Source organism: Sardina pilchardus, chromosome 1 (genome assembly GCF_963854185.1).
Source record: "Sardina pilchardus chromosome 1, fSarPil1.1, whole genome shotgun sequence".
Lineage (NCBI taxonomy): Eukaryota > Metazoa > Chordata > Actinopteri > Clupeiformes > Clupeidae > Sardina > Sardina pilchardus.
The window spans coordinates 13350195-13373847 of NC_084994.1; the positions used below are offsets into that span (position 1 = coordinate 13350195).

Sequence of the window (23653 nt, forward strand, 5' to 3'; positions counted from 1 at the left end):
ACATGATTGACAGCCAGTCGCTACAATATAATATATTATATATTATATTTCAATTCTGTTTGTCTACATTCAGTGAGTCTGCAAGACACATCACTGTATCAGACCAGAGTTTTGGACACAAATAAGCATATTTACAGATCACTAGATAACAGATGTCTCTATAAGGCTTCCTTGTCATTGGCTAAAAGCCAAGTTGTGTGCAGTCAGAGGGAGAATCAAAGATGTCTACTTACTGACATACAGTACTTGATTACCCTACAGGACTACACTGCACAACCGTTTCAGTGTTCTAACTCAAGAGTGGATCAATTTAATATTATTCTTGTCCACATAAAGTATTTTTGTGTGGAGATTGAGAACATACAACCCACCTCAAGAGCGTCAAACTCGGGACTACATCTAGTTTTGGTCTACGATGTTATTCTTTGTTTTCGTTGATACCCTCATTATTTTAACCTGTGTCTTGCTAGTTGTCTTGTTAGTTGTCATGTGTGCTTCTTGTTAGCCAATTATCTATTACTATTATTATATTATAGTATTTAAACCCTGTATTTTGTGTTCTGTTTCATTGAGTCTTCGCTGTGCATTCCCTGTAAGTGTTACTTTGGACGTCTCTGTTTTTTTCTCTCTGCTTATCTTGTGGAATACTTTGTGGATTACGCTGTGGATTGTATGGACTGTATGGACTTTTTGCCTTTTTGGATTACCTACGTTTTTGATTCATTCCTCTATAAGATGTGGTATTTTGGATTTTCTCTTAATCTTACTTTACTTTAACTTTGTGGATCTTCTGTGCTTTTGAACCTTTGGAATAAAACGCCTCAACTTAAACTGTCCTTGCTTGCCGCACTTGAGTCCTTTCCTGTCAGCTCCGTGGTCTAGATTGTCTCCGGACTTTGACCTGGGAGACCCGGGTTCGATTACCGGGCATAACAAAGAGATACTCAGTTATATGCCCTTGTGACTGTGAATGCAACTGTATGAGATACAAATGCAAATGTGAAACCAGGACTGCAACTAGAGGATTTGCTTTCTTTAGAGTACATACTGAAGTGTTTCAACTTTACGATGAGGATCCTCCAGTGTAGCAGATAACAGCTTCTGTGCTGATTCTCCAGGATTGTTGTTGCTCACATCCAGCTCTTTCACACAGGAGGGGTTTAACATCAGGGCCAGAGCCAGACAAACATACCCTCCATCTGAGATACCACACTTACTGAGCCTGAGAGAGAGACAGAGACAGAGACACAGAGAGTCGAGTTGTCCTAAAAATCAACCTCAGAAAACCAAGGAGATTCAGTCAGTAACAAGCAATTTTTTTAACTGCTATCCTTAATCTATCCATCTAATCTGTAAGTAATTGGAGCTCCATGAGTTATTTCCATTATTGTGCCAATGGGCTCCTTTGACAACATGAGCTACACAACACAATGTTCATATTTAATATGTAGCATGTTCTCCGTCATGTCCCTGTTGATGTATGCACATCACTGGGTTATGCTTTGATGAGTCCAAGACACATTGATGAGTCCGACTGTCCAAGAACATTAGAGTGAATTCTATTCTATTCTATTCTATTCTACTCTATTCTATTCTACTCTATTCTACTGAGCTGTGTCTTCAGGATTACCAGGTTCACTCTGCATCACATTACAGTCTAGACAGTAGATCACTGACATGTAGCATAATGCAGCGTAAAACAGGCCTCTTTATAGATAGGGTGGAAATCAAATCAACAGCCTTGTGCTGAATTGTGCCTGTGTTCAGGATTACCATTAGCCTGGATGCCAGACCAAAGTTTAGCCCCGCCTCCATTCTTTTTCTGCAGGGAACTTCGGTCTGGCACTGCTCCGTTCAGCTGCTACTATTTGAGATACAGATCTGTTCGGACCAATCACATCTCACAGGGCGGGCTTTACGTGATGATTGACAGATGGACAGCAGTGACGTTCACGGCTGCATGCGTCCTCGTTCGACGAGTTGAGTGTGAGACCATGTTGGCTTCGGTTGATTTTGATTGCAACAGAAACGCTATGGCTATGAATGCATAATTTCTTCATGCAGTTTGGCCTTTCGTTTATCTTAGCTATTGAAACAGAGGTTTTATCACGGATTCGCACAACTATTTCTGAACACTTAGACCAACGAGGATATGTGGGAAAACTTCAGTTTCACTTTCACCAAGTTAAAACAGCATGTTTGGGTGATGTTGTTCCGTTTGTTTAAAAATGTCTGTTTGCTTGTTGGGTTAACGACACACTTCCCCAGCTGTTCATTGCATACAGTTTGAAGGAATTATTTTTAAAAACGAAGGAGGATGTTTTCCTTAGCCTATCCAAAGCCATCGATATCTCAAAGTTGCGACACTACCATTGACTCCCGTGAACAAACAATGGCGGCACATCCGGGAACTATTCCATTGAGAATGAATGAATATAATACGACTTTTCTACATGACTTATGGTCGTGTACATAATAATGCATTTTCATTGAGTAATGTATATGTATGTGGAAATGCAGTTTATAGCAATTTTCATCGAGTATTTACCGTAAATATTAATGCGATCGCTGCTGTCAATCCCGTAGTAAACCAGGGACCGAGGGAACTACTGAGTCTACCCACTAACCACGTGACCGCTCTAATCTGGCTTTAACATGGAAGTCAACGGCTGTCGCAACTTTGAGATATCGATGGCTTTGAGCCTACCCTGCTACATATTTCTGTCTTAGATTTCGCAGATACTGACAGCCAATAACTTGTTCTGTTTGGTTTGGTCTATCCAATGAGTGCAGAGCTATCCCCCCCGCCCTGTATCGATTGAATCACGCCCCATAATCGCAGCTGAATGGAGCAGTTTCACACTCATATTCTGATAAGAATTGAGTATGATGTCGTCAGGCTAGATTACCATATCTGACTCACTAGACGGCCAAGACGATTGACACAAAGTGGAATTGAATGTTGAAATGACATTCCATTCTTTTTTAATAATGACAATCAATAAATAAGCATATTTATGTTTATTCCACTGCTCAGTTGAGTTCCCCATTGTCCTGCGCTCTATAAAGGCCATCGCCCACTAGAAGCGTACGCGGCGCGCCGCGCCACGATAACAAATAGAATTCCATTGTTTTCAATGGAGCATCGCCCACTGGAAACGTCTGCCGCGCAGCATCCGCACAGAGATAGAAATCTATTCTAAAATCCTGCGCGGCAAGCCCAGACCGCCGAACACCGCTGAACGCCGTTTCTGGTGGGCGTTGGGCTTAAGGGTGTGCATTAACTTTAGATATACGCACGGCTATGAAGTAGTTCCATTGTTTTTGACCGTATCACACTTGAATACCAAACTCGTTGTGAAGTTTAAATGCACTGTCAAGTTACATAGAAGCTGTAAAATACAGACGTTCAGATCATAGTAACGTTTAGCATATGACAGAGGTGTCATTTAGCTAGTTAGGTGGCAGTAGGCTATGAAAAATAACAATCTTTCAAAGTTAACGTTCATCAGAATCCTGGGATGTGCCACCTTGACAACGGGAGATTAGAACTAACGACTGGCTTTTGGCCATAGCAACCATCCATTTAGAACTAGTATACGCAGTTTGAGAAATTAGTTGAAATGTGTCTGGGGAAAGTAGTTCTACAAACAATACAGTTAATCTAGCGATTAAAACAATTAAATTAACACCGGAAACGAACACAACGCAAGTGGCAACGCTTCGCGTCGGGCCGTATCACCGTCTAGAACGTGCATTAACTTTGAATAACCGCACGGCGTGTCGTCCATTATCCCGTACTTAATGCATTATTCCACTGCAGAGAGTGTGACTACACAAACAGGCTCCCTGGAGGCTTCATCAAAGGGATACTGTACCAGAAATCTAATGGCCAAAGTCACTATCTGAGTTGCAGCACTTACCTCAGAATCTGCAGTTTGCAGTTGGGACTACGCAGACCCTTAGAGAGAAGATCAACTCCTTCATCTTCAACGTCATAATAATAACATTGACATAGTTTATTGTTACTCAGGTCCAGCTCTATCAGGGAGTTTGGTGACTCTAGAACTCTGGCCAGATTCACACAGGAACCAGAACTGAGTTCACATCCAGCGAGTCTGCAACACAAATTACTGCATTAGAACAGATAGTTTTGCAGACAAAAAAATGCACATGCACAGATCACTGGGATATCTTAATAAAACAGCAATCTAAAGCTGCCAGGTCTTTGACTAAATTGTTCAAAGACAAATCTGATATAATCTTAAGGTTGTAAATGAAAATATTTTTCTCTATTCAGATTGTCTACCCAATCCCTTTGACACATTTTCATTCATTATACTCAATGTCAAATTAAACTCAGGAAAAACAACAGGTATCTGCAGTGGCACTCTCTAGTCTCTTAGCTGTTTACATACACTTGGCATGCACAAAGCTGCAACCACAAAACTAGCTGAAGACATGTACACTAGCTTAGATACAGTTGCATCTGCTTCATGAAGGAGACCTTGATGAGACCTTGCTTTTATTTTTTTTTTATTTTTTTAAAAGAGTATTGTTAGCCAATTGTCCCTTAAAAATGCATCAATTAATTGACTAGAAAATGTATGTGTAGATAAAGAAACATACCGTATGGTTAATCTTTATATAGTTTATTTTTATATAACTGCTTACAACTATAAAGACCTTATTTAATTTAAGAGCCCATGAAACATACAAGACCTGATGTGAGGTGAGCTGTGTGATGCACCATTCCACTGTGAAGTCTGACTGCACAAACAGGCTCCCTGGATGCATCAAAGGGATACTGTAGCAGAAATCTAATGGCGAAAGTCACTGTGAGTTACAGCACTTACCTCAGAATCTGCAGTTTGCAGTTGGGACTACACAGACCCTCAGAGAGATGATCAACTCCATAATCTCCAAAGTCATTGTCACTCAGGTCCAGCTCGACCAGGGAGTTTGGTGACTCTAGAAATCTGGCCAGACTCTCACAGGAACCAGAATGGAGTTTACATCCAGCGAGTCTGCAAGACAAATGACTGCATTAGTACAGAGAGTTTTGCACACAAATAAACACATACAGAGACCACTGGGAAAGCTCAACAAAACAATCTGAAACTGCCATGTCCTTGAGTAAATTATTCAAAGACAAATCAGAAATAATCTTTAGGTTGTAAATGAAAATATTTTTCTCAGTTCTGTTTGTCTACATCCAATGAGTCTGCAAGACAAATCACTGTATCAGACCAGAGTTTTGCACACAAATAAACACATGCACAGCACAGAACACTAGATACCAGATGTCTCTATAAGGCTGCCGTATTTGAATACCCTGCAGGACAACACTGCAAGACCGTTTCATTGTTCTAAGTCTATAGCGGCTCAATTTAGACTATTTGTGTCCTTACAAAATATTCTGTGTGGAGAACATACAACCCACCTCAAGAGATACTCAGTTATGTGCCCTTGTGAATGTGAATGCAACTGTGTGAGATACAAATGCAATCCAGTATATTGTAATGCAATACAAATACAAATCCAGTGCTCAGCTGACTGTGGCTGTGGACGAGAGTAGGGCTCACCAACACGGGTCAACTTAAATACCGATACAGCTATGTGGTAATCTATGCAAATGTTTGTTATGACACATTTGTGTTATAGCGTCTCTTCTATTTTATGTTTGCATTAAGGGGGGATCTATGGGGAAATGTATGATGTGTATTTTATGGTGGGCCTGTTGGTAAATGACCTGCCCAGGTGAAGCTTATGTCCAGTATGGATTGGGAAATGTTTTAATTGTAAAACCACTCAGCTAGGAATGTCTGAATTATAGGAACATTCCATGAGGTGAATGTGCAATGTGTGCTCTGCAATATGGACATTCTAATGTGGATTTGTTTGTGTTCTAGACCTACAGCTGCCCTGTGTGCTAGTTGCTGTTCTCTAGTAGCTTATTGTATGCTTGATGTGTGCTGCTCTTAGCTAAGGGGGCTGTTCGATTATACACTATAACGCGCGGCCTCTCGGGGCTTATTGCTTAAATCTGCTTCATGAAGGAGACCTTGCAATGCAGAACAACTGTTACATATGGAAGTTCTTTAGGGACACCTAATCTGTTGTCCTGCTTTGTGAATGTGTGATTTTGTTTTTTGTGTCTGTGTGTGTGTGTGTGTATGCACACGTGTGCCTGCGTGCGTGCGTGCGTGCGTGCGTGCGTGCGTGTGTGCGTGTGTGTGTGCGCGTGCATGCATGCATGTGTGTTTATGTGTGTTTATGTGTCTGTGCGTGTGTGCGTACGTGTGTTACATGTAAAGGCCAATCATTCTGCCTTACTGTTCGAAACCGGTAATAAACTTTGAAGCTATTGTGAACACTGTTGTTCTTGTAAAATGATGTTTGGTTTGTCTTCTTGCTTACCAGGCCTGCCTTTGAATCCTTTCATCTCTATGAGCAGAACTTAAAGGAAATTGTTAGCGGTTTATCAAATAGATCTCGGTTTCTCGAGGTAACAGAGTACTGTCAGTACGAAAAATAAATAACTAAATAAAATAATTGGTGCAACCTCGCTTGAGTTGCTACAGCCAATAGTTGGAGTACCCATGCAGCTACAGTGCTACACTCTGGGGGCATGATTTTAAGGATGACATTTTGTTTTTATATCTTTTCCATGTGAAGTATAATAAACTTGAAACCTATTAAATATACAATACATAAATACTAAGGCAACTGTACAATGGCAGTGTCAAATACGATGTAACTCCAACCTCAAAGTCTGCAGTTTGCAGTTCAGACTGTGCATTCCTGCAGAAAGCTGTTGAACTCCAGCATCGTTCAGGTCATTGTTACTCAGGTCCAGCGTTATGAGGGAGTTTGGTGATTGTAGAAGACTGGCTATAATTCTACAGGACTCCTTACTGAGATTACAACCAGGAAGTCTGTTTGAGAATGGGAAAATGAAAACTGTGAAGGCAGCAAAGACATACATACATGTGGTAATGCCTCAAACGACTGATTGTAAAATATTAAATAACACAAAGTAAATATGAATAATAAAAAGAACACAGAGGTGAAACAGGATACCCATTTCATTCCAAATAAAGTAATTATTGACCAGTCAAGCACTTGATTAAGTATTTCTAGCATAGCCAAAAGCTCACATTTTAAAATCATGTCTAGGTATTTAGGACAATATTTAACTAACCTCAAAATCTGCAGTTTGCATTTCGGACTGCACAATCCCGCAGAAAGCTGTTGAACTCCAGCATCGTTCAGGTCATTGTTACTCAGGTCCAGCGTTATAAGAGAGTTTGGCGATTGTAGAACCAAGGCCAAGGTCTCGAGGGACGTATTATTGAGTTTACAGTCAGCAAGTCTGCACATACAATATGAACAGGTAGATGAACAGAGAGACATATCCAATCTCGCAGAATGTATTTGCTGTTGGCACTTTAACCAATTAAACAATGGGCCCTATCATACACCTGGCGAAAAGGGCAACACAATGCTTATGTTTTATCTTCGACGCAATAAATGTTTTAAATTAAATTAATGTATCCCCATGCGCTCTACTTGCCATGTGCAACCATGCAAGATCATGATGTAGGTGTAAAACCAGGACTGTAACAAGAGGATTTACTGTCTTTAGAGTACATACTGAAGTGTTTCAACTTTACGATGAGGATCCTCCAGTGTAGACGATAACAGCTTCTGTGCTGATTCTCCAGGATTATTGTTGCTCACACCCAGCTCTTTCACACAGGAGGGATTTAACATCAGAGCCAGAACCAGACAAACGTAACCTTCATTTGAGATACCACACTCACAGAGCCTGAGAGAGAGAGAGAGAGAGAGAAAGAGAGAGAGAGTGAGAGAGAGGGAGAGAGACAGAAACTTCTCAGTGCCTGAGATCAGGTGCTGTCCATATTGGAACTCTTTAGCTAAAGACAATTTTCTTTCAAAATGTGTTATTTCCAGTTGTGTGTTCTCTTTATCGTATGATCTATAAATATCTATAAATAAATAAAACAATCAGTTATATACTGTGCCTATAGAAAGTCATCATACCCTTTTGAAATAGTTACTTTTTTGTCTTACGGCCTACAATCAAAGCCCTATTTTTTTTTTTTTTTTAATTATTTACTCATTTACAGCTTTGCCCACCTTATATTTGCCGTGCAGAATTGTTAAAATTCAGTCAAATTCTGTAGGGAATGGCGATGGACTGCTCTCTTCAAGTCAATCCACACATTTTCTATAGGATTTAAGTCAGGGCTCTGACTTTGCCACTCAAGGACATTCAACATCCTATCCTTGAGCCACTGCTTTGTTCTTTTGGAAGTATGTTTAGGATCATTGACGTGTTGGAAGTCGAATTACCTGCCCATCTTCAGCTGTCTAGCAGAGGGACGCAGGTTTTCCTCAAGAATTTGGGTGTACTTGGCAGCATCCATTTTCCCTTCCATCCTGACCAATTGCCTAATCCCCGCTGAAAAGAAACATCCCCACAACATAATGTTGCCCCCACCATGCTTCACAGTAGGTGTGTTTTGCGTGGTGTACTGTGTTTGGTTAGTGCCTGGAGTTCAGTCCAAAAAGTTCAATCATAGTCTCCAAAAAGTTCAATCTTGTCAATTCAATTCAGTCTCATCTGACCATAAAACCTTTTTCCACATGGTAGCAGAATATTCCAGATGTGTTTTTGCACTGCACTCCAAGCGCTATGTTTGGCGAAAACCAAACACAGTACACCACCCAAAACACACCATACCTTCTGTGAAGCATGGTGGGGGCATCATTATGTTATGGGGATGTTTCTCTTCAGCGGGGACTGGGCAATTGTTCAGGATGATAGATAGATAGATAGATAGATACTTTATCTATCTATCTATCTATCTATCATCCTGACCAATTGCCCAGTCCCCGGTTATGATAGGGTTATGATGACTTTTCCAACCCTGTTACTCTAGTTTTTGATTTTTAAATTGATTTTCAGAACTGTTTTTTTTTTTTCATTATTTTGATGTTGTACAGCTACATTTGTAAATAAAACTGGAAAATATATATTTTTAAAATGGGTTTTGTTTTCAGGTTGTAAGACAAAATGTAATTAAGAGTTTACATAAATTTGGCATGCACAAAGCTGCATCCACAACACTAGCTGAAGACATTGTGTGTTTCTAAAACGAATAGTTCCGGTCCTTGCTTATGATTGGCTGAATCGCTTTCGATGCCGTTGTATATAGCACGATAAACACACACCTTGACCGCATTTCATTCTATAGTAATGCGCCAGCACAAAACTGTTGTCTTGTGATACGGTTTACAAAAGAAACCGCCGGCTTAATTAGAGTTTGAAGAAACAGTGACTGCGTCTTTTAGAGATAGTTAAAAAACATAGCCAACCATTCATATGGAGGGAATATATTTTTTGGCGGAAGAATGATTATCTATGAATACATTGTTACTTTTTCGTTGCTGTGCCTTTGTTTCATGAAATCTTGCTAGATCGACATGGTAACCGTTTTAGAAAAGCAATAAGCAACTCAAGTCCGCGCTTTATAACGCGCAGCCTCTCGGGGCTTATTGCTTAAATCTGCTTCATGAAGGAGACCTTGCAATGCAGAACAACTGTTACATATGGAAGTTCTTTAGGGACACCTAATCTGTTGTCCTGCTCTGTGAATGTGTGGTTTTGTTTTTTTGTGTCTGTGTGTGTGTGTGTATGCACACGTGTGCCTGCGTGCGTGTGTGCGCGTGCATGCATGCATGTGTGTTTATGTGTGTTTATGTGTCTGTGCGTGTGTGCGTACGTGTGTTACATGTAAAGGCCAATCGTTCTGCCTTACTGTTCGAAACCGGTAATAAACTTTGAAGCTATTGTGAACACTGTTGTTCTTGTAAAATGATGTTTGGTTTGTCTTCTTGCTTACCAGGCCTGCCTTTGAATCCTTTCATCTCTATGAGCAGAACTTAAAGGAAAATGTTAGCGGTTTATCAAATAGATCTCGGTTTCTCGAGGTAACAGAGTACTGTCAGTACGAAAAATAAATAACTAAATAAAATAATCGGTGCTACCTCACTTGAGTTGCTACAGCCAATAGTTGGAGTACCCATGCAGCTACAGTGCTACACTCTGGGGGCATGATTTTAAGGATGACATTTTGTTTTTATATCTTTTCCATGTGAAGTATAATACACTTGAAACCTATTAAATATACAATACATAAATACTAAGGCAACTGTACAATGGCAGTGTCAAATACGATGTAACTCCAACCTCAAAGTCTGCAGTTTGCAGTTCAGACTGTGCATTCCTGCAGAAAGATGTTCAACTCCAGCATCGTTCAGGTCATTGTTACTCAGGTCCAGCGTTATGAGGGAGTTTGGTGATTGTAGAAGACTGGCTATAATTCTACAGGACTCCTTACTGAGATTACAACCAGGAAGTCTGTTTGAGAATGGGAAAATGAAAACTGTGAAGGCAGCAAAGACATACATACATGTGGTAATGCCTCAAACGACTGATTGTAAAATATTAAATAACACAAAGTAAATATGAATAATAAAAAGAACACAGAGGTGAAACAGGATACCCATTTCATTCCAAATAAAGTAATTATTGACCAGTCAAGCACTTGATTAAGTATTTCTAGCATAGCCAAAAGCTCACATTTTAAAATCATGTCTAGGTATTTAGGACAATATTTAACAAACCTCAAAATCTGCAGTTTGCATTTCGGACTGCACAATCCCGCAGAAAGCTGTTGAACTCCAGCATCGTTCAGGTCATTGTTACTCAGGTCCAGCGTTATAAGAGAGTTTGGCGATTGTAGAACCAAGGCCAAGGTCTCGAGGGACGTATTATTGAGTTTACAGTCAGCAAGTCTGCACATACAATATGAACAGGTAGATGAACAGAGAGACATATCCAATCTCGCAGAATGTATTTGCTGTTGGCACTTTAACCAATTAAACAATGGGCCCTATCATACACCTGGCGAAAAGGGCAACACAAGGCTTATGTTTTATCTTCGACGCAATAAATGTTTTAAATTAAATTAATGTATCCCCATGCGCTCTACTTGCCATGTGCAACCATGCAAGATCATGATGTAGGTGTAAAACCAGGACTGTAACAAGAGGATTTACTGTCTTTAGAGTACATACTGAAGTGTTTCAACTTTACGATGAGGATCCTCCAGTGTAGACGATAACAGCTTCTGTGCTGATTCTCCAGGATTATTGTTGCTCACACCCAGCTCTTTCACACAGGAGGGATTTAACATCAGAGCCAGAACCAGACAAACGTAACCTTCATTTGAGATACCACACTCACAGAGCCTGAGAGAGAGAGAGAGAGAGAGAGAGAGAGAGAGAGAGAGAGAGAGAGAGAGAGAGAGAGACAGAGAGAGAGAGACAGAGAGAGAGAGAGAGAGAGAGAGAGAGAGAGAGAGAGAGAGAGAGAGAGAGAGAAACTTCTCAGTGCCTGAGATCAGGTGCTGTCCATATTGGAACTCTTTAGCTAAAGACAATTTTCTTTCAAAATGTGTTATTTCCAGTTGTGTGTTCTCTTTATCGTATGATCTATAAATATCTATAAATAAATAAAACAATCAGTTATATACTGTGCCTATAGAAAGTCATCATACCCTTTTGAAATAGTTACTTTTTTGTCTTACGGCCTACAATCAAAGCCCTATTGTTTTTTTTTTTTTAATTATTTACTCATTTACAGCTTTGCCCACCTTATATTTGCCGTGCAGAATTGTTAAAATTCAGTCAAATTCTGTAGGGAATGGCGATGGACTGCTCTCTTCAAGTCAATCCACACATTTTCTATAGGATTTAAGTCAGGGCTCTGACTTTGCCACTCAAGGACATTCAACATCCTATCCTTGAGCCACTGCTTTGTTCTTTTGGAAGTATGTTTAGGATCATTGACGTGTTGGAAGTCGAATTACCTGCCCATCTTCAGCTGTCTAGCAGAGGGACGCAGGTTTTCCTCAAGAATTTGGGTGTACTTGGCAGCATCCATTTTCCCTTCCATCCTGACCAATTGCCTAATCCCCGCTGAAAAGAAACATCCCCACAACATAATGTTGCCCCCACCATGCTTCACAGTAGGTGTGTTTTGCGTGGTGTACTGTGTTTGGTTAGTGCCTGGAGTTCAGTCCAAAAAGTTCAATCATAGTCTCCAAAAAGTTCAATCTTGTCAATTCAATTCAGTCTCATCTGACCATAAAACCTTTTTCCACATGGTAGCAGAATATTCCAGATGTGTTTTTGCACTGCACTCCAAGCGCTATGTTTGGCGAAAACCAAACACAGTACACCACCCAAAACACACCATACCTTCTGTGAAGCATGGTGGGGGCATCATTATGTTATGGGGATGTTTCTCTTCAGCGGGGACTGGGCAATTGTTCAGGATGATAGATAGATAGATAGATAGATACTTTATCTATCTATCTATCTATCTATCATCCTGACCAATTGCCCAGTCCCCGGTTATGATAGGGTTATGATGACTTTTCCAACCCTGTTACTCTAGTTTTTGATTTTTAAATTGATTTTCAGAACTGTTTTTTTTTTTTCATTATTTTGATGTTGTACAGCTACATTTGTAAATAAAACTGGAAAATATATATTTTTAAAATGGGTTTTGTTTTCAGGTTGTAAGACAAAATGTAATTAAGAGTTTACATAAATTTGGCATGCACAAAGCTGCATCCACAACACTAGCTGAAGACATTGTGTGTTTCTAAAACGAATAGTTCCGGTCCTTGCTTATGATTGGCTGAATCGCTTTCGATGCCGTTGTATATAGCACGATAAACACACACCTTGACCGCATTTCATTCTATAGTAATGCGCCAGCACAAAACTGTTGTCTTGTGATACGGTTTACAAAAGAAACCGCCGGCTTAATTAGAGTTTGAAGAAACAGTGACTGCGTCTTTTAGAGATAGTTAAAAAACATAGCCAACCATTCATATGGAGGGAATATATTTTTTGGCGGAAGAATGATTATCTATGAATACATTGTTACTTTTTCGTTGCTGTGCCTTTGTTTCATGAAATCTTGCCAGATCGACATGGTAACCGTTTTAGAAAAGCAATAAGCAACTCAAGTCCGCGCTTTATAACGCGCAGCCTCTCGGGGCTTATTGCTTAAATCTGCTTCATGAAGGAGACCTTGCAATGCAGAACAACTGTTACATATGGAAGTTCTTTAGGGACACCTAATCTGTTGTCCTGCTCTGTGAATGTGTGGTTTTGTTTTTTTGTGTCTGTGTGTGTGTGTGTATGCACACGTGTGCCTGCGTGCGTGTGTGCGCGTGCATGCATGCATGTGTGTTTATGTGTGTTTATGTGTCTGTGCGTGTGTGCGTACGTGTGTTACATGTAAAGGCCAATCGTTCTGCCTTACTGTTCGAAACCGGTAATAAACTTTGAAGCTATTGTGAACACTGTTGTTCTTGTAAAATGATGTTTGGTTTGTCTTCTTGCTTACCAGGCCTGCCTTTGAATCCTTTCATCTCTATGAGCAGAACTTAAAGGAAAATGTTAGCGGTTTATCAAATAGATCTCGGTTTCTCGAGGTAACAGAGTACTGTCAGTACGAAAAATAAATAACTAAATAAAATAATCGGTGCTACCTCACTTGAGTTGCTACAGCCAATAGTTGGAGTACCCATGCAGCTACAGTGCTACACTCTGGGGGCATGATTTTAAGGATGACATTTTGTTTTTATATCTTTTCCATGTGAAGTATAATACACTTGAAACCTATTAAATATACAATACATAAATACTAAGGCAACTGTACAATGGCAGTGTCAAATACGATGTAACTCCAACCTCAAAGTCTGCAGTTTGCAGTTCAGACTGTGCATTCCTGCAGAAAGATGTTCAACTCCAGCATCGTTCAGGTCATTGTTACTCAGGTCCAGCGTTATGAGGGAGTTTGGTGATTGTAGAAGACTGGCTATAATTCTACAGGACTCCTTACTGAGATTACAACCAGGAAGTCTGTTTGAGAATGGGAAAATGAAAACTGTGAAGGCAGCAAAGACATACATACATGTGGTAATGCCTCAAACGACTGATAGTAAAATATTAAATAACACATAGTAAATATGAATAATAAAAAGAACACAGAGGTGAAACAAGATACCCATTTCATTCCAAATAAAGTAATTATTTACCAGTCAAGCACTTGATTAAGTATTTCTAGCCAAAAGCTCACATTGGAAAATCATGTCTAGGTATTAAGGACAATATTTAACAAACCTCAAAGTCTGCAGTTTGCAGTTCAGACTGTGCATTCCTGCAGAAAGATGTTCAACTCCAGCATCTTTTAGGTGATTGTTACTCAGGTCCAGCGTTATGAGGGAGTTTGGTGATTGTAGAAGACTGGCTATAATTCTACAGGACTCCTTACTGAGATTACAACCAGGAAGTCTGTTTGAGAATGGGAAAATGAAAACTGTGAAGGCAGCAAAGACATACATACATGTGGTAATGCCTCAAACGACTGATTGTAAAATATCAAATAACACATAGTAATAAATATGAATAATAAAAAGAACACAGAGGTGAAACAAGATACCCATTTCATTCCAAATAAAGTAATTATTTACCAGTCAAGCACTTGATTAAGTATTTCTAGCATAGCCAAAAGCTCACATTGGAAAATCATGTCTAGGTATTAAGGACAATATTTAACAAACCTCAAAGTCTGCAGTTTGCATTTCGGACTGCACAATCCCGCAGAAAGCTGTTGAACTCCAGCATCGTTCAGGTCATTGTTACTCAGGTCCAGCGTTATAAGAGAGTTTGGCGATTGTAGAACCAAGGCCAAGGTCTCGAGGGACGTATTATTGAGTTTACAGTCAGCAAGTCTGCACATACAATATGAACAGGTAGATGAACAGAGAGACATATCCAATCTCGCAGAATGTATTTGCTTTTGGCACTTTAACCAATTAAACAACGGGCCCCATCATACACCTGGCGAAAAGGGCAACACAAGGCTTATGTTTTATCTTCGACGCAATAAATGTTTTAAATTAAATTAATGTATCCCCATGCGCTCTACTTGCCATGTGCAACCATGCAAGATAATGATGTAGGTGTAAAACCAGGACTGTAACAAGAGGATTTACTGTCTTTAGAGTACATACTGAAGTGTTTCAACTTTACGATGAGGATCCTCCAGTGTAGACGATAACAGCTTCTGTGCTGATTCTCCAGGATTATTGTTGCTCACATCCAGTTCTTTCACACAGGAGGGATTTAACATCAGAGCCAGAACCAGACAAACGTAACCTTCATTTGAGATACCACACTCACAGAGCCTGAGAGAGAGAGAGAGAGAGAGAAAGAGAGAGAGAGTGAGAGAGAGGGAGAGAGACAGAAACTTCTCAGTGCCTGAGATCAGGTGCTGTCCATATTGGAACTCTTTAGCTAAACACAATTTTCTTTCAAAATGTGTTATTTCCAGTTGTGTGTTCTCTTTATAGTATGATCTATACATATCTATAAATAAATAAAACAATCAGTTATACAGATGGTACGGGTTGAGAATGCACCTTCTCCCGCGGGACTCCCGAAGAGATCCCGCAGGCTGTCAAGCCGATTTTTTTCGAGGCTAAGGCAATGTACCCAAACAACCACCAGGTGGCAGAAAGTTTCAACCCACATGCATTTAATGATGAAGACCGCATATCCGTCAATAGTCGACTCCTTAATCTCATTTAATCATTAAAATGAGGGTGATGACTGGCGAAATGAATCAAACGACGTTTCAATAAACCATTGTTGAAATTAATGAAAATGGTTATAGAAAATCGCCTACAGCCTAACGCCGACACAGCTGATTCTTTGATTGATTCTAAGCTGTTTTGATGTAGGGGATGGGTAAACTGGCGCGCTACAAACATGCTACCAATCAAATGTAATATTAGTAGTATTAGCCTACTTAGACACTTTAGTCATAGGCAACGTTGCCATGTTAATTTGGGCTAGAAGTGCTTGCTTGTGGTGGCGCTCCTGTCCGCTGCTTCTCCCGAATTGTGTTTGGCAAATTTGTCAACAATCAGCTTAAATGTCAAATCATATTTATTTGTCTTTGTCGCCATGGTATTGGGGGAAACGAGATGGTCAGTCCTCGTATTTTTGCTTCACGTTTCGTTATAAGAAATATAAAAGTAATAGTTAGGCTAAAGTCTTCTTCCGTATTGAACAGATACGGGACGCTCTTTGTTCCGTTTTCATGCACACACACTACAATGAAAAACACACAAAGAAAACACTAAAAATATAGCCTACAACTTAATGACACTTTAATGCAGCGTTTCTCAAACTATGGGCCGCGAAACGTGGAGACTGCTGCTGGTCCGCGAGACATGGTGTGAAATTAGGTCCGTGCTTCATCTGATAACCGCGGACCGACAGAAAAAGAAAGCAAACGTTGCTTGAAAGGTTGCTTGAAACGTTGGAGGAAATGCTTGCTAATTTGATGTGTTTGAACATAGAGCCATACAATTAGGTGTGTCTGTTATTATGAGAATTTATTGTTTTTACAAAGTGCCATTATTATTGCCATATTCTCTTAAAACATAGCCTAGGCTATATATTTGAAAACGAGTTGATTAAAGGTTTCTAATGGTGTTTCTATAATATGATAAAAGCAGATATTGAGATGTGTGTTTGGAACAGTTTTTCAAATCCCCAGGGGGTATTCCTAAGACTCCAGGGTGTTAAGCACTCATTCACAACTGTCCCATCGCTAAATGCTCTCTTGTGTTGCGTGATCACAGAAGTATACCTGTCGTGTGCTTTTAATTTGATAGGCCTAATTATTATCTCCGCCAAGGAGGTTGTTTTCATCGGGGCTCAGTGTGAAAGGAACAGGTCAACCCCGCGATTAGGGGTGTGTGACTGATGACTTATTTGGCAAGGCTATGATTAGGCTTACTATGCATGGCTGTACATGTGTTTGCTAAATATCGGTATGCCATGGTAGACAAAAACACTCAAATAAAACAATAGCCTAAAAAATAACTAGTGCGTAATGGACACGGCTCTATATCCTAAATAATTTTCTAGGTTCGCCATTTGGTAATATGACCTAATTTAGATTGAGCACAACTAAAGTTGCACAAAGGCAAAATACAGTCCTAAGCATATATATATATATATATATATATATAGCCTGGCCAATTAGCCTATATTGTAGATGTGCAAAACCAGCATTTGCGTGCGTGCTTGCCGTTGAGGTGTAGCCTACAAAAATGAGCATAACATCTGATTATTAAAGTATGGCTGTAGGATATAGGCTACTGGTAAGAGAAGAGCTGGTTTAAAATTCAAGTGTAGTAAAAAAGTTTGTGCACATCCCCGGTCAAGGAGCAGAACAAGAGTAAATCATAAAAATTGGAAAAAGGTTCGCACACTTGAAATCCTTCTTTTTTGATTTTCTTTTCTTTAGCACAAAGGAATGACATTTCGACTGTGTGGTCTTCTTCAGATTAAAATTCAAGTAACGAGCGCTATTTAACCCCTCGAGACCGACTGTATTGCAGTCTGCTGACACAGCCAGGCGACGCTCCCAACCCAGAGAGAGAGAAAACCGACAGCCGTCTGTGAGATCCATTTCATGATGAGCAATTCTGTCTTGTGCGATCATTCCCCCTCCCCCACACTCGTCTAACCAGTTCACTACATTATAGCCTACCTATATGCGGCATTGAGGACGACTGCTACCCTCCCCCTTCTTAACCGACAGACACCGACACTATGTACATGTAAAAATGTGTGAGTGTGCGCTGAACCACGAATTCACATATTAACTTTTCTTTCAGCAGACATCGCAAACATAAAACAAATCGCAAAACTGAGAAAATCTTTCATTTTTTTAATAAATCGATGGCTTTGTCTTGATAGGTTTCGGAGAGATTCGTAAAGTGAGGTTTGAACCCCGGTCGCTGGTTTACTATGCATGGCCCTTAAAGAGGAACTATGCAGGATTGGCGATTTCATCTCTGGTTTCGGTTTCGTTTATCGTTTTCGCTCGTTTTATGCTTGCATTTTCTCTGCAGAGCTTCCCTGACAGCTTTAGCGTGTATATTTATACATGTATAGGCTATATTTAAATATATAAATTGCAAGCGTGGTTCTTCGTCTCAGACTTCCAGATGTAAACAACGAGCGATCGTCTCCTGCAGAAAGTTGCATAGGGTCTCTTTAACCAGTTACGCCATTCGCGGCATGCATATTAACTTCGATCAAAAGTTCTGACATGTTAAACTGACGTTAGTTATTAATTCACCACATGATAAAATGCTGTCATATAGCTTTACGCACAGCAGCCTACGGTAGTCTATGTCTATCTCTGAATCAACATGAACATGCATACGATACATAAGTTGCTAGAAACTTATTTTGCGGAGCTAGGCCTACTAGTCGATGGTTACAATGAATACTCACTGCCCTATCGCATATCTGACCATCCATTGTTACAATGTTACAAAATGCGCGATCTTCTCCATGCATGTAGCCTAGGGTTATAAGTAAAGTGACAAGCATAGGCATGTATTAAAGATATTTCTGTTAAATACATTTTATTTTCAGTTGTCAAAAGTGGTGGGGACAAAATCTGTGATACAAATCTGTGCTGGGTAGGCTACATGTAGGCTACCCACGTCGCCGGTTAAAATGAACATGCCTCCGTTTTAAAATAGCCTATACACATTTCTAAGTATTCCTAGCATGTAAATGTTGCCTAAATGTCCATCTTGTCCATCTCTTTCGTCTTCGCCTTGACAATAATAGCCTATTCACGGAAATGCGGTCTTGTAACCGTAATGAATTAATGAATTAATCTATCGAGTCTTTCGTGAATTGAAGGCTATTTCCTTCTGATAGGCCTATAGGCGATTTTCTAAGATAATTTCTATTAATTTCAACAATGGTTTCTTGAAACGTCGTTTGATTAATTTCGCCAGTCATCGCCTTCATTTTAATGATTAAATGAGACGGATATGCGGAGCATTTCTCTCCCTCTCCATTGACCAAAACGTTGCTCTGGCATCTCTGCTGGACTGACTGAGTTATAGGCTACGTCGCGTGAGAGAGCTGTGAGGTAGGCTGTAAAACATTCGAAAACTCTGCAACTGCAATCTGACATGCCGAGCGTCATGTCTCTTTTCTCCACTTGTCACCAGCGCGGTGTCTTTGGGTTTTTCCGTGTTTTCCGGCAGGAGCCGAACCTTCATGTTATTAGGGCGGTCTTATGTTGCCCCCTTGCGGTTGCAGTTTTAATTACAAAGTCCCGAACCTTTGGGATTCCCGATGTGCGGGAAAGAAAGGAGCATTCTCAACCCGTACCATCTGTATACTGTGCCTATAGAAAGTCATCATACCCTTTTGAAATAGTTACTTTTTTGTCTTACGGCCTACAATCAAAGCCCTTTTTTTTATATATATATATATATATATATAATTTACTCATTTACAGCTTTGCACACCTTTTATTTGCCGTGCAGAATTGTTAAAATTCAGTTAAATTCTGTAGGGAATGGCAATGGACTGCTCTCTTCAAGTCAATCCACAAATTTTCTATAGGATTTAAGTCAGGGCTCTGACTTTGCCACTCAAGGACATTCAACATCCTATCCTTGAGCCACTGCTTTGTTCTTTTGGCAGTATGTTTAGGATCATTGTCGTGTTGGAAGGCGAATTACCTGCCCATCTTCAGCTGTCTAGCAGAGGGACGCAGGTTTTCCTCAAGAATTTGGGTGTACTTGGCAGCATCCATTTTCCCTTCCATCCTGACCAATTGCCTAGTCCCCGCTGAAAAGAAGCATCCCCACAACATAATGTTTCCCCACCATGCTTCACAGTAGGTGTGTTTTACGTGGTGTACTGTGTTTGGTTAGTGCCTGGAGTTCAGTCCAAAAAGTTCAATCTTAGTCTCCAAAAAGTTCAATCTTGTCAATTCAATTCAGTCTCATCTGACCATAAAACCTTTTTCCACATGGTAGCAGATATTCCAGATGTGTTTTTGCACTGCACTCCGAGCGCTATGTTTGGCGAAAACCAAACACAGTACACCACCCAAAACACACCATACCTACTGTGAAGCATGGTGGGGGCATGATTATGTTATGGGGATGTTTCTCTTCAGCGGGGACTGGGCAATTGGTCAGGATAGGGGTATGATGACTTTTCCAATTTTTTTAAATTCTCTTTCAGAACTGTTTTTTTTTTCATTATTTTGAAAATTTGTAAATAAAACTGGAAAAATATATATTTTTAAAATGGGTTTTGATTTCAGGCTGTAGGACAAAATGCAATTAATTATTTCAAAAGGGTATGATGACAGGTTATAGTTTTATATATAATACTAAGGCAGCAGTACAATGGCATTGTCAAAAAATTTAAATATATCACTCCAACCTCAAAGTCTTCAGTCTGCAGTTTAGACTGCATTCCTGCAGAAAGATGTTGAACTCCAGCATCTTTCAGGTCATTGTTACTCAGAATTTTAACATTTTCCCTAGCACACAACATGAGGCATATGCATCATGTTATGTGCTAGGGAAATTGTACAATGTTCACCAACAAATGTAAATGTTCAACATTCAAAATACATGCAGCTGTTATGTTTTTGTAAACAGAAGCTAGATATGTCATTAATTGACATTACGTTTAAATCTAGTGTAAAGAAGATTATGGGAACCAAAATCGGCCACAAAATAAGAAATAAAGGTGCATTGTGATACCCCTTGTTCATTATCAATCTTAACCAAATTTCATATTTAGTGTTTATTCATCAAACGGCATAATATTATCCACCATAGAAGAGTTGTTGAGAAAGAGGGGCACTTGATGCATTCTAGTAGACATACATACAAGTTGCAATGCCTCAAATGATTGAGTTGCAAAATATCAAACAAATACTGAATATGAATTCTAACAAGATCCTCAGTTAAATCTCAAATAAACTCAAACTCAAATAAAGTAATTTTTTACAAGTCAAGCACTACATGTAGTATTTTCGTATAGCCAAGAGCCCACATTGTAAAATCATGTCTAGGTATTTAGACCAGTATTTTACAAACCTCAAAACCTGTAGTTTGCATTTAGGACTGCACAATCCTGCAGAAAGAAGCTGAAGTCCTGAATCTTTCAGGTCATTTTTACTGAGGTCCAGTTCTGTCAGGAAATTTGATGACTGTAGAACCAAGGCCAAGGTCTCGAGGGACGTATTATTAAGTTTACAGTCAGCAAGTCTGCACAAATAATATGAATGGGTAGATGAACAGAGAGACAAATCCAACCTCCCAGAGTAGAAATATTTGTTGCTGACACTTTAGCCAATACAGTACAATGGGCCATATCGTATCGGGTGGAAAGGGCAACACAAAGCTTATTCGTATCGTACATTCAATAGATTTCTTATATTAAATTCATTAATCGCCATGCACTCTACTTTTCATGTGTCCAGGGGTACAACCATAAACTGCAAATGACACAGAAATCAGAAATGTGTCTTACAAATGAGACCTGCTGCAACAGGCAAGTTGTGCATGTAAAAAAAAAAGTTATTGCTTTCTAGAACACACCTAAGCTCTGGACACCGCAATAGGTTTCAGAAGGAAAACAACTACTTTGTTTAGCCTACGTCATTCCAAAGTAAATGTTTATTAATTTCACTTGTCTGCGAAATTGGCACAACAAAAGCAATAATCATGAAATAAGAATCAAGAGGGACACATGTTTGAAAATAACTCACCGTGCCTTTCTGCAACACTTCACAGCTGGAATCAATCTCCTGCGCCCCTCATCAGATGTGTTGTACTCTTTCAAGTAAACCTCATCCATCACCTCATCAGACATCAGTAGCATTTGGGCCAGTGCTGAACAATGAGCAGGAGACAAATGGCCTTTAAAATCCTTGGGAGATTTTAGGTACTCCTGGATGTCTTTATGCATAGAATGGTCATCCATTTCAAACAAGCAGTGGAAAAGGTTGATGCATCTCTCAGGGGAGAGATCTTCTCTGTTTAGCTCCTTAATGTACTTGCATGTTTTCCTGATGCTCTCTGAGCTGTTGAGTGGATGTTTGAGTAGTCCTTGCAACAGTATCTGATTTCTCTCTATTGATATACCCATGAGGAAACGGAGGAAAAGATCCAGGTGTCCATTTTTGCTCTGCAAAGCTTTATTTGCAGCTTTCTCCAGCAACTCCTCTAGAGGTAACTGTTCTTTCTTCACAGAAATTTCAGGTGCACTCAGTTTTTCATTCATACTCTTAAAAGAAAGAAAGACATGAAGTGCGGCCAGAAACTCCTGAATGCTCAGATGAACAAAGCTATAGATCTTCTCCTGGTGAAACACAGTCTCTTCCTTGAAGATCTCAGTGCATATACCAGAGTACACTGATGCTTCACTGACATCAATGCCACACTCGTTCAGGTCTTCTTCATAAAACATGAGATTCCCTTTAAGCAGATTCTTGTAAGCCAATTCTGCTAGTTTCAGTATGGTACTGTTCTGTGATTCCAGGATCACCTTGTTATCTTCCTCACATCGTCCTTCATACTTCTGACTCTTTCTGGCAGTCTGGATGAGCAAGAAGTTTATGAACATCTCAGACAGCGTCTTGGGCACATCTTGGTTCTTGTCCAGCATCTGCTGCAGCACAGTGGCTGCAATCCAACAGAACACTGGAATGTGGCACATAATGTAGAGACTCCTGGATGCCTTAATGTGTGTGATAACTCTGTTGGCCTGACCTTCATCGCTGATTCTCTTTCTGAAGTACTCCTCCTTCTGTGGGTCATTGAAGCCTCGTACTTCTGTTACCTGGTCAATGTAATGAAGAGGAATCTGACTGGCTGCTGCTGGTCGTGAGGTTATCCAGATGAGTGCAGAGGGAATCAGAGTTCCTTGAATGAGGCTTGTCATCAGAAGATCAACTAATGATGTTTGGTTCAAATCAGTCATCCCTTTCTGTTGGAAATCAAAAGATGACCGACTCTCATCCAAACCATCAAAGATGAAAATGACCTGACAGTCTTTATATTCTTTACCGTCATTCAGCTCCTTGAGCTCAGGGTGTAACTCAATCAGGAGCCTGTGAAGACTGTACTGATCATCCCTGACCAAATTCAGCTCACGGAAAGAAAGCGGAAACATAAAATCTATATCCTGATTGGCTATACCATCTGTCCAATCAAGAATGAATTTTTGCACTGAGACTGTTTTTCCAATGCCAGCAACACCTTTGGTCATCACAGTTCTGATTTGTTTCTTCTGTCCAGGTAAGGTCTTGAAGATGTCATTGCAGTTGATTGGTTTGTCTACTGTGGTTTGTGATCTGAAAGCGGACTCTACCTGCCAAACCTCATGTTCCTTATTCACCCCTTTACTCTCTCCCTCTGTGATATAGAGCTCTGTGTAGATCTTATTGAGGAGTATCTCAGCTCCTGATTTGCTGATGCCTTCAGATATATTCTCAAACCTCCTCTTCAAACTGGCTTTATGATTCTCAATAACTCTCTTCAGATCCCCATCTGTTTTAAAATACAGTAATAACAATTATATTGGCCTATATTCACAAGTACTAATAAATGGGAAA

General features: G+C 39.9%; 1 protein-coding gene across 8 annotated transcripts in view; it reads right to left on the reverse strand.

The window, feature by feature from the left end:
• Positions 1-23653, reverse strand: part of LOC134082415 (protein NLRC5-like) — an 86098-nt gene that overhangs the window by 13245 nt on the left and 49200 nt on the right. For 5 of the 8 annotated variants that reach the window (XM_062538134.1, XM_062538117.1, XM_062538126.1 and 2 more), the window contains 15 exons: positions 21806-23588; positions 21132-21302; positions 15189-15362; positions 14736-14906; positions 14296-14466; positions 13864-14034; positions 11170-11343; positions 10717-10887; positions 10280-10450; positions 7658-7831; positions 7205-7375; positions 6768-6938; positions 4857-5027; positions 3924-4118; positions 1049-1222 (listed from right to left, as the gene is read on the reverse strand). In XM_062538134.1, coding sequence (XP_062394118.1) covers positions 1049-1222; positions 3924-4118; positions 4857-5027; positions 6768-6938; positions 7205-7375; positions 7658-7831; positions 10280-10450; positions 10717-10887; positions 11170-11343; positions 13864-14034; positions 14296-14466; positions 14736-14906; positions 15189-15362; positions 21132-21302; positions 21806-23588 — 4213 coding nt within the window. The remainder of the gene's footprint in view (positions 1-1048; positions 1223-3923; positions 4119-4856; positions 5028-6767; positions 6939-7204; positions 7376-7657; positions 7832-10279; positions 10451-10716; positions 10888-11169; positions 11344-13863; positions 14035-14295; positions 14467-14735; positions 14907-15188; positions 15363-21131; positions 21303-21805; positions 23589-23653) is intronic. The other 3 variants (XM_062538154.1, XM_062538142.1, XM_062538163.1) reach the window with 3 other exon arrangements.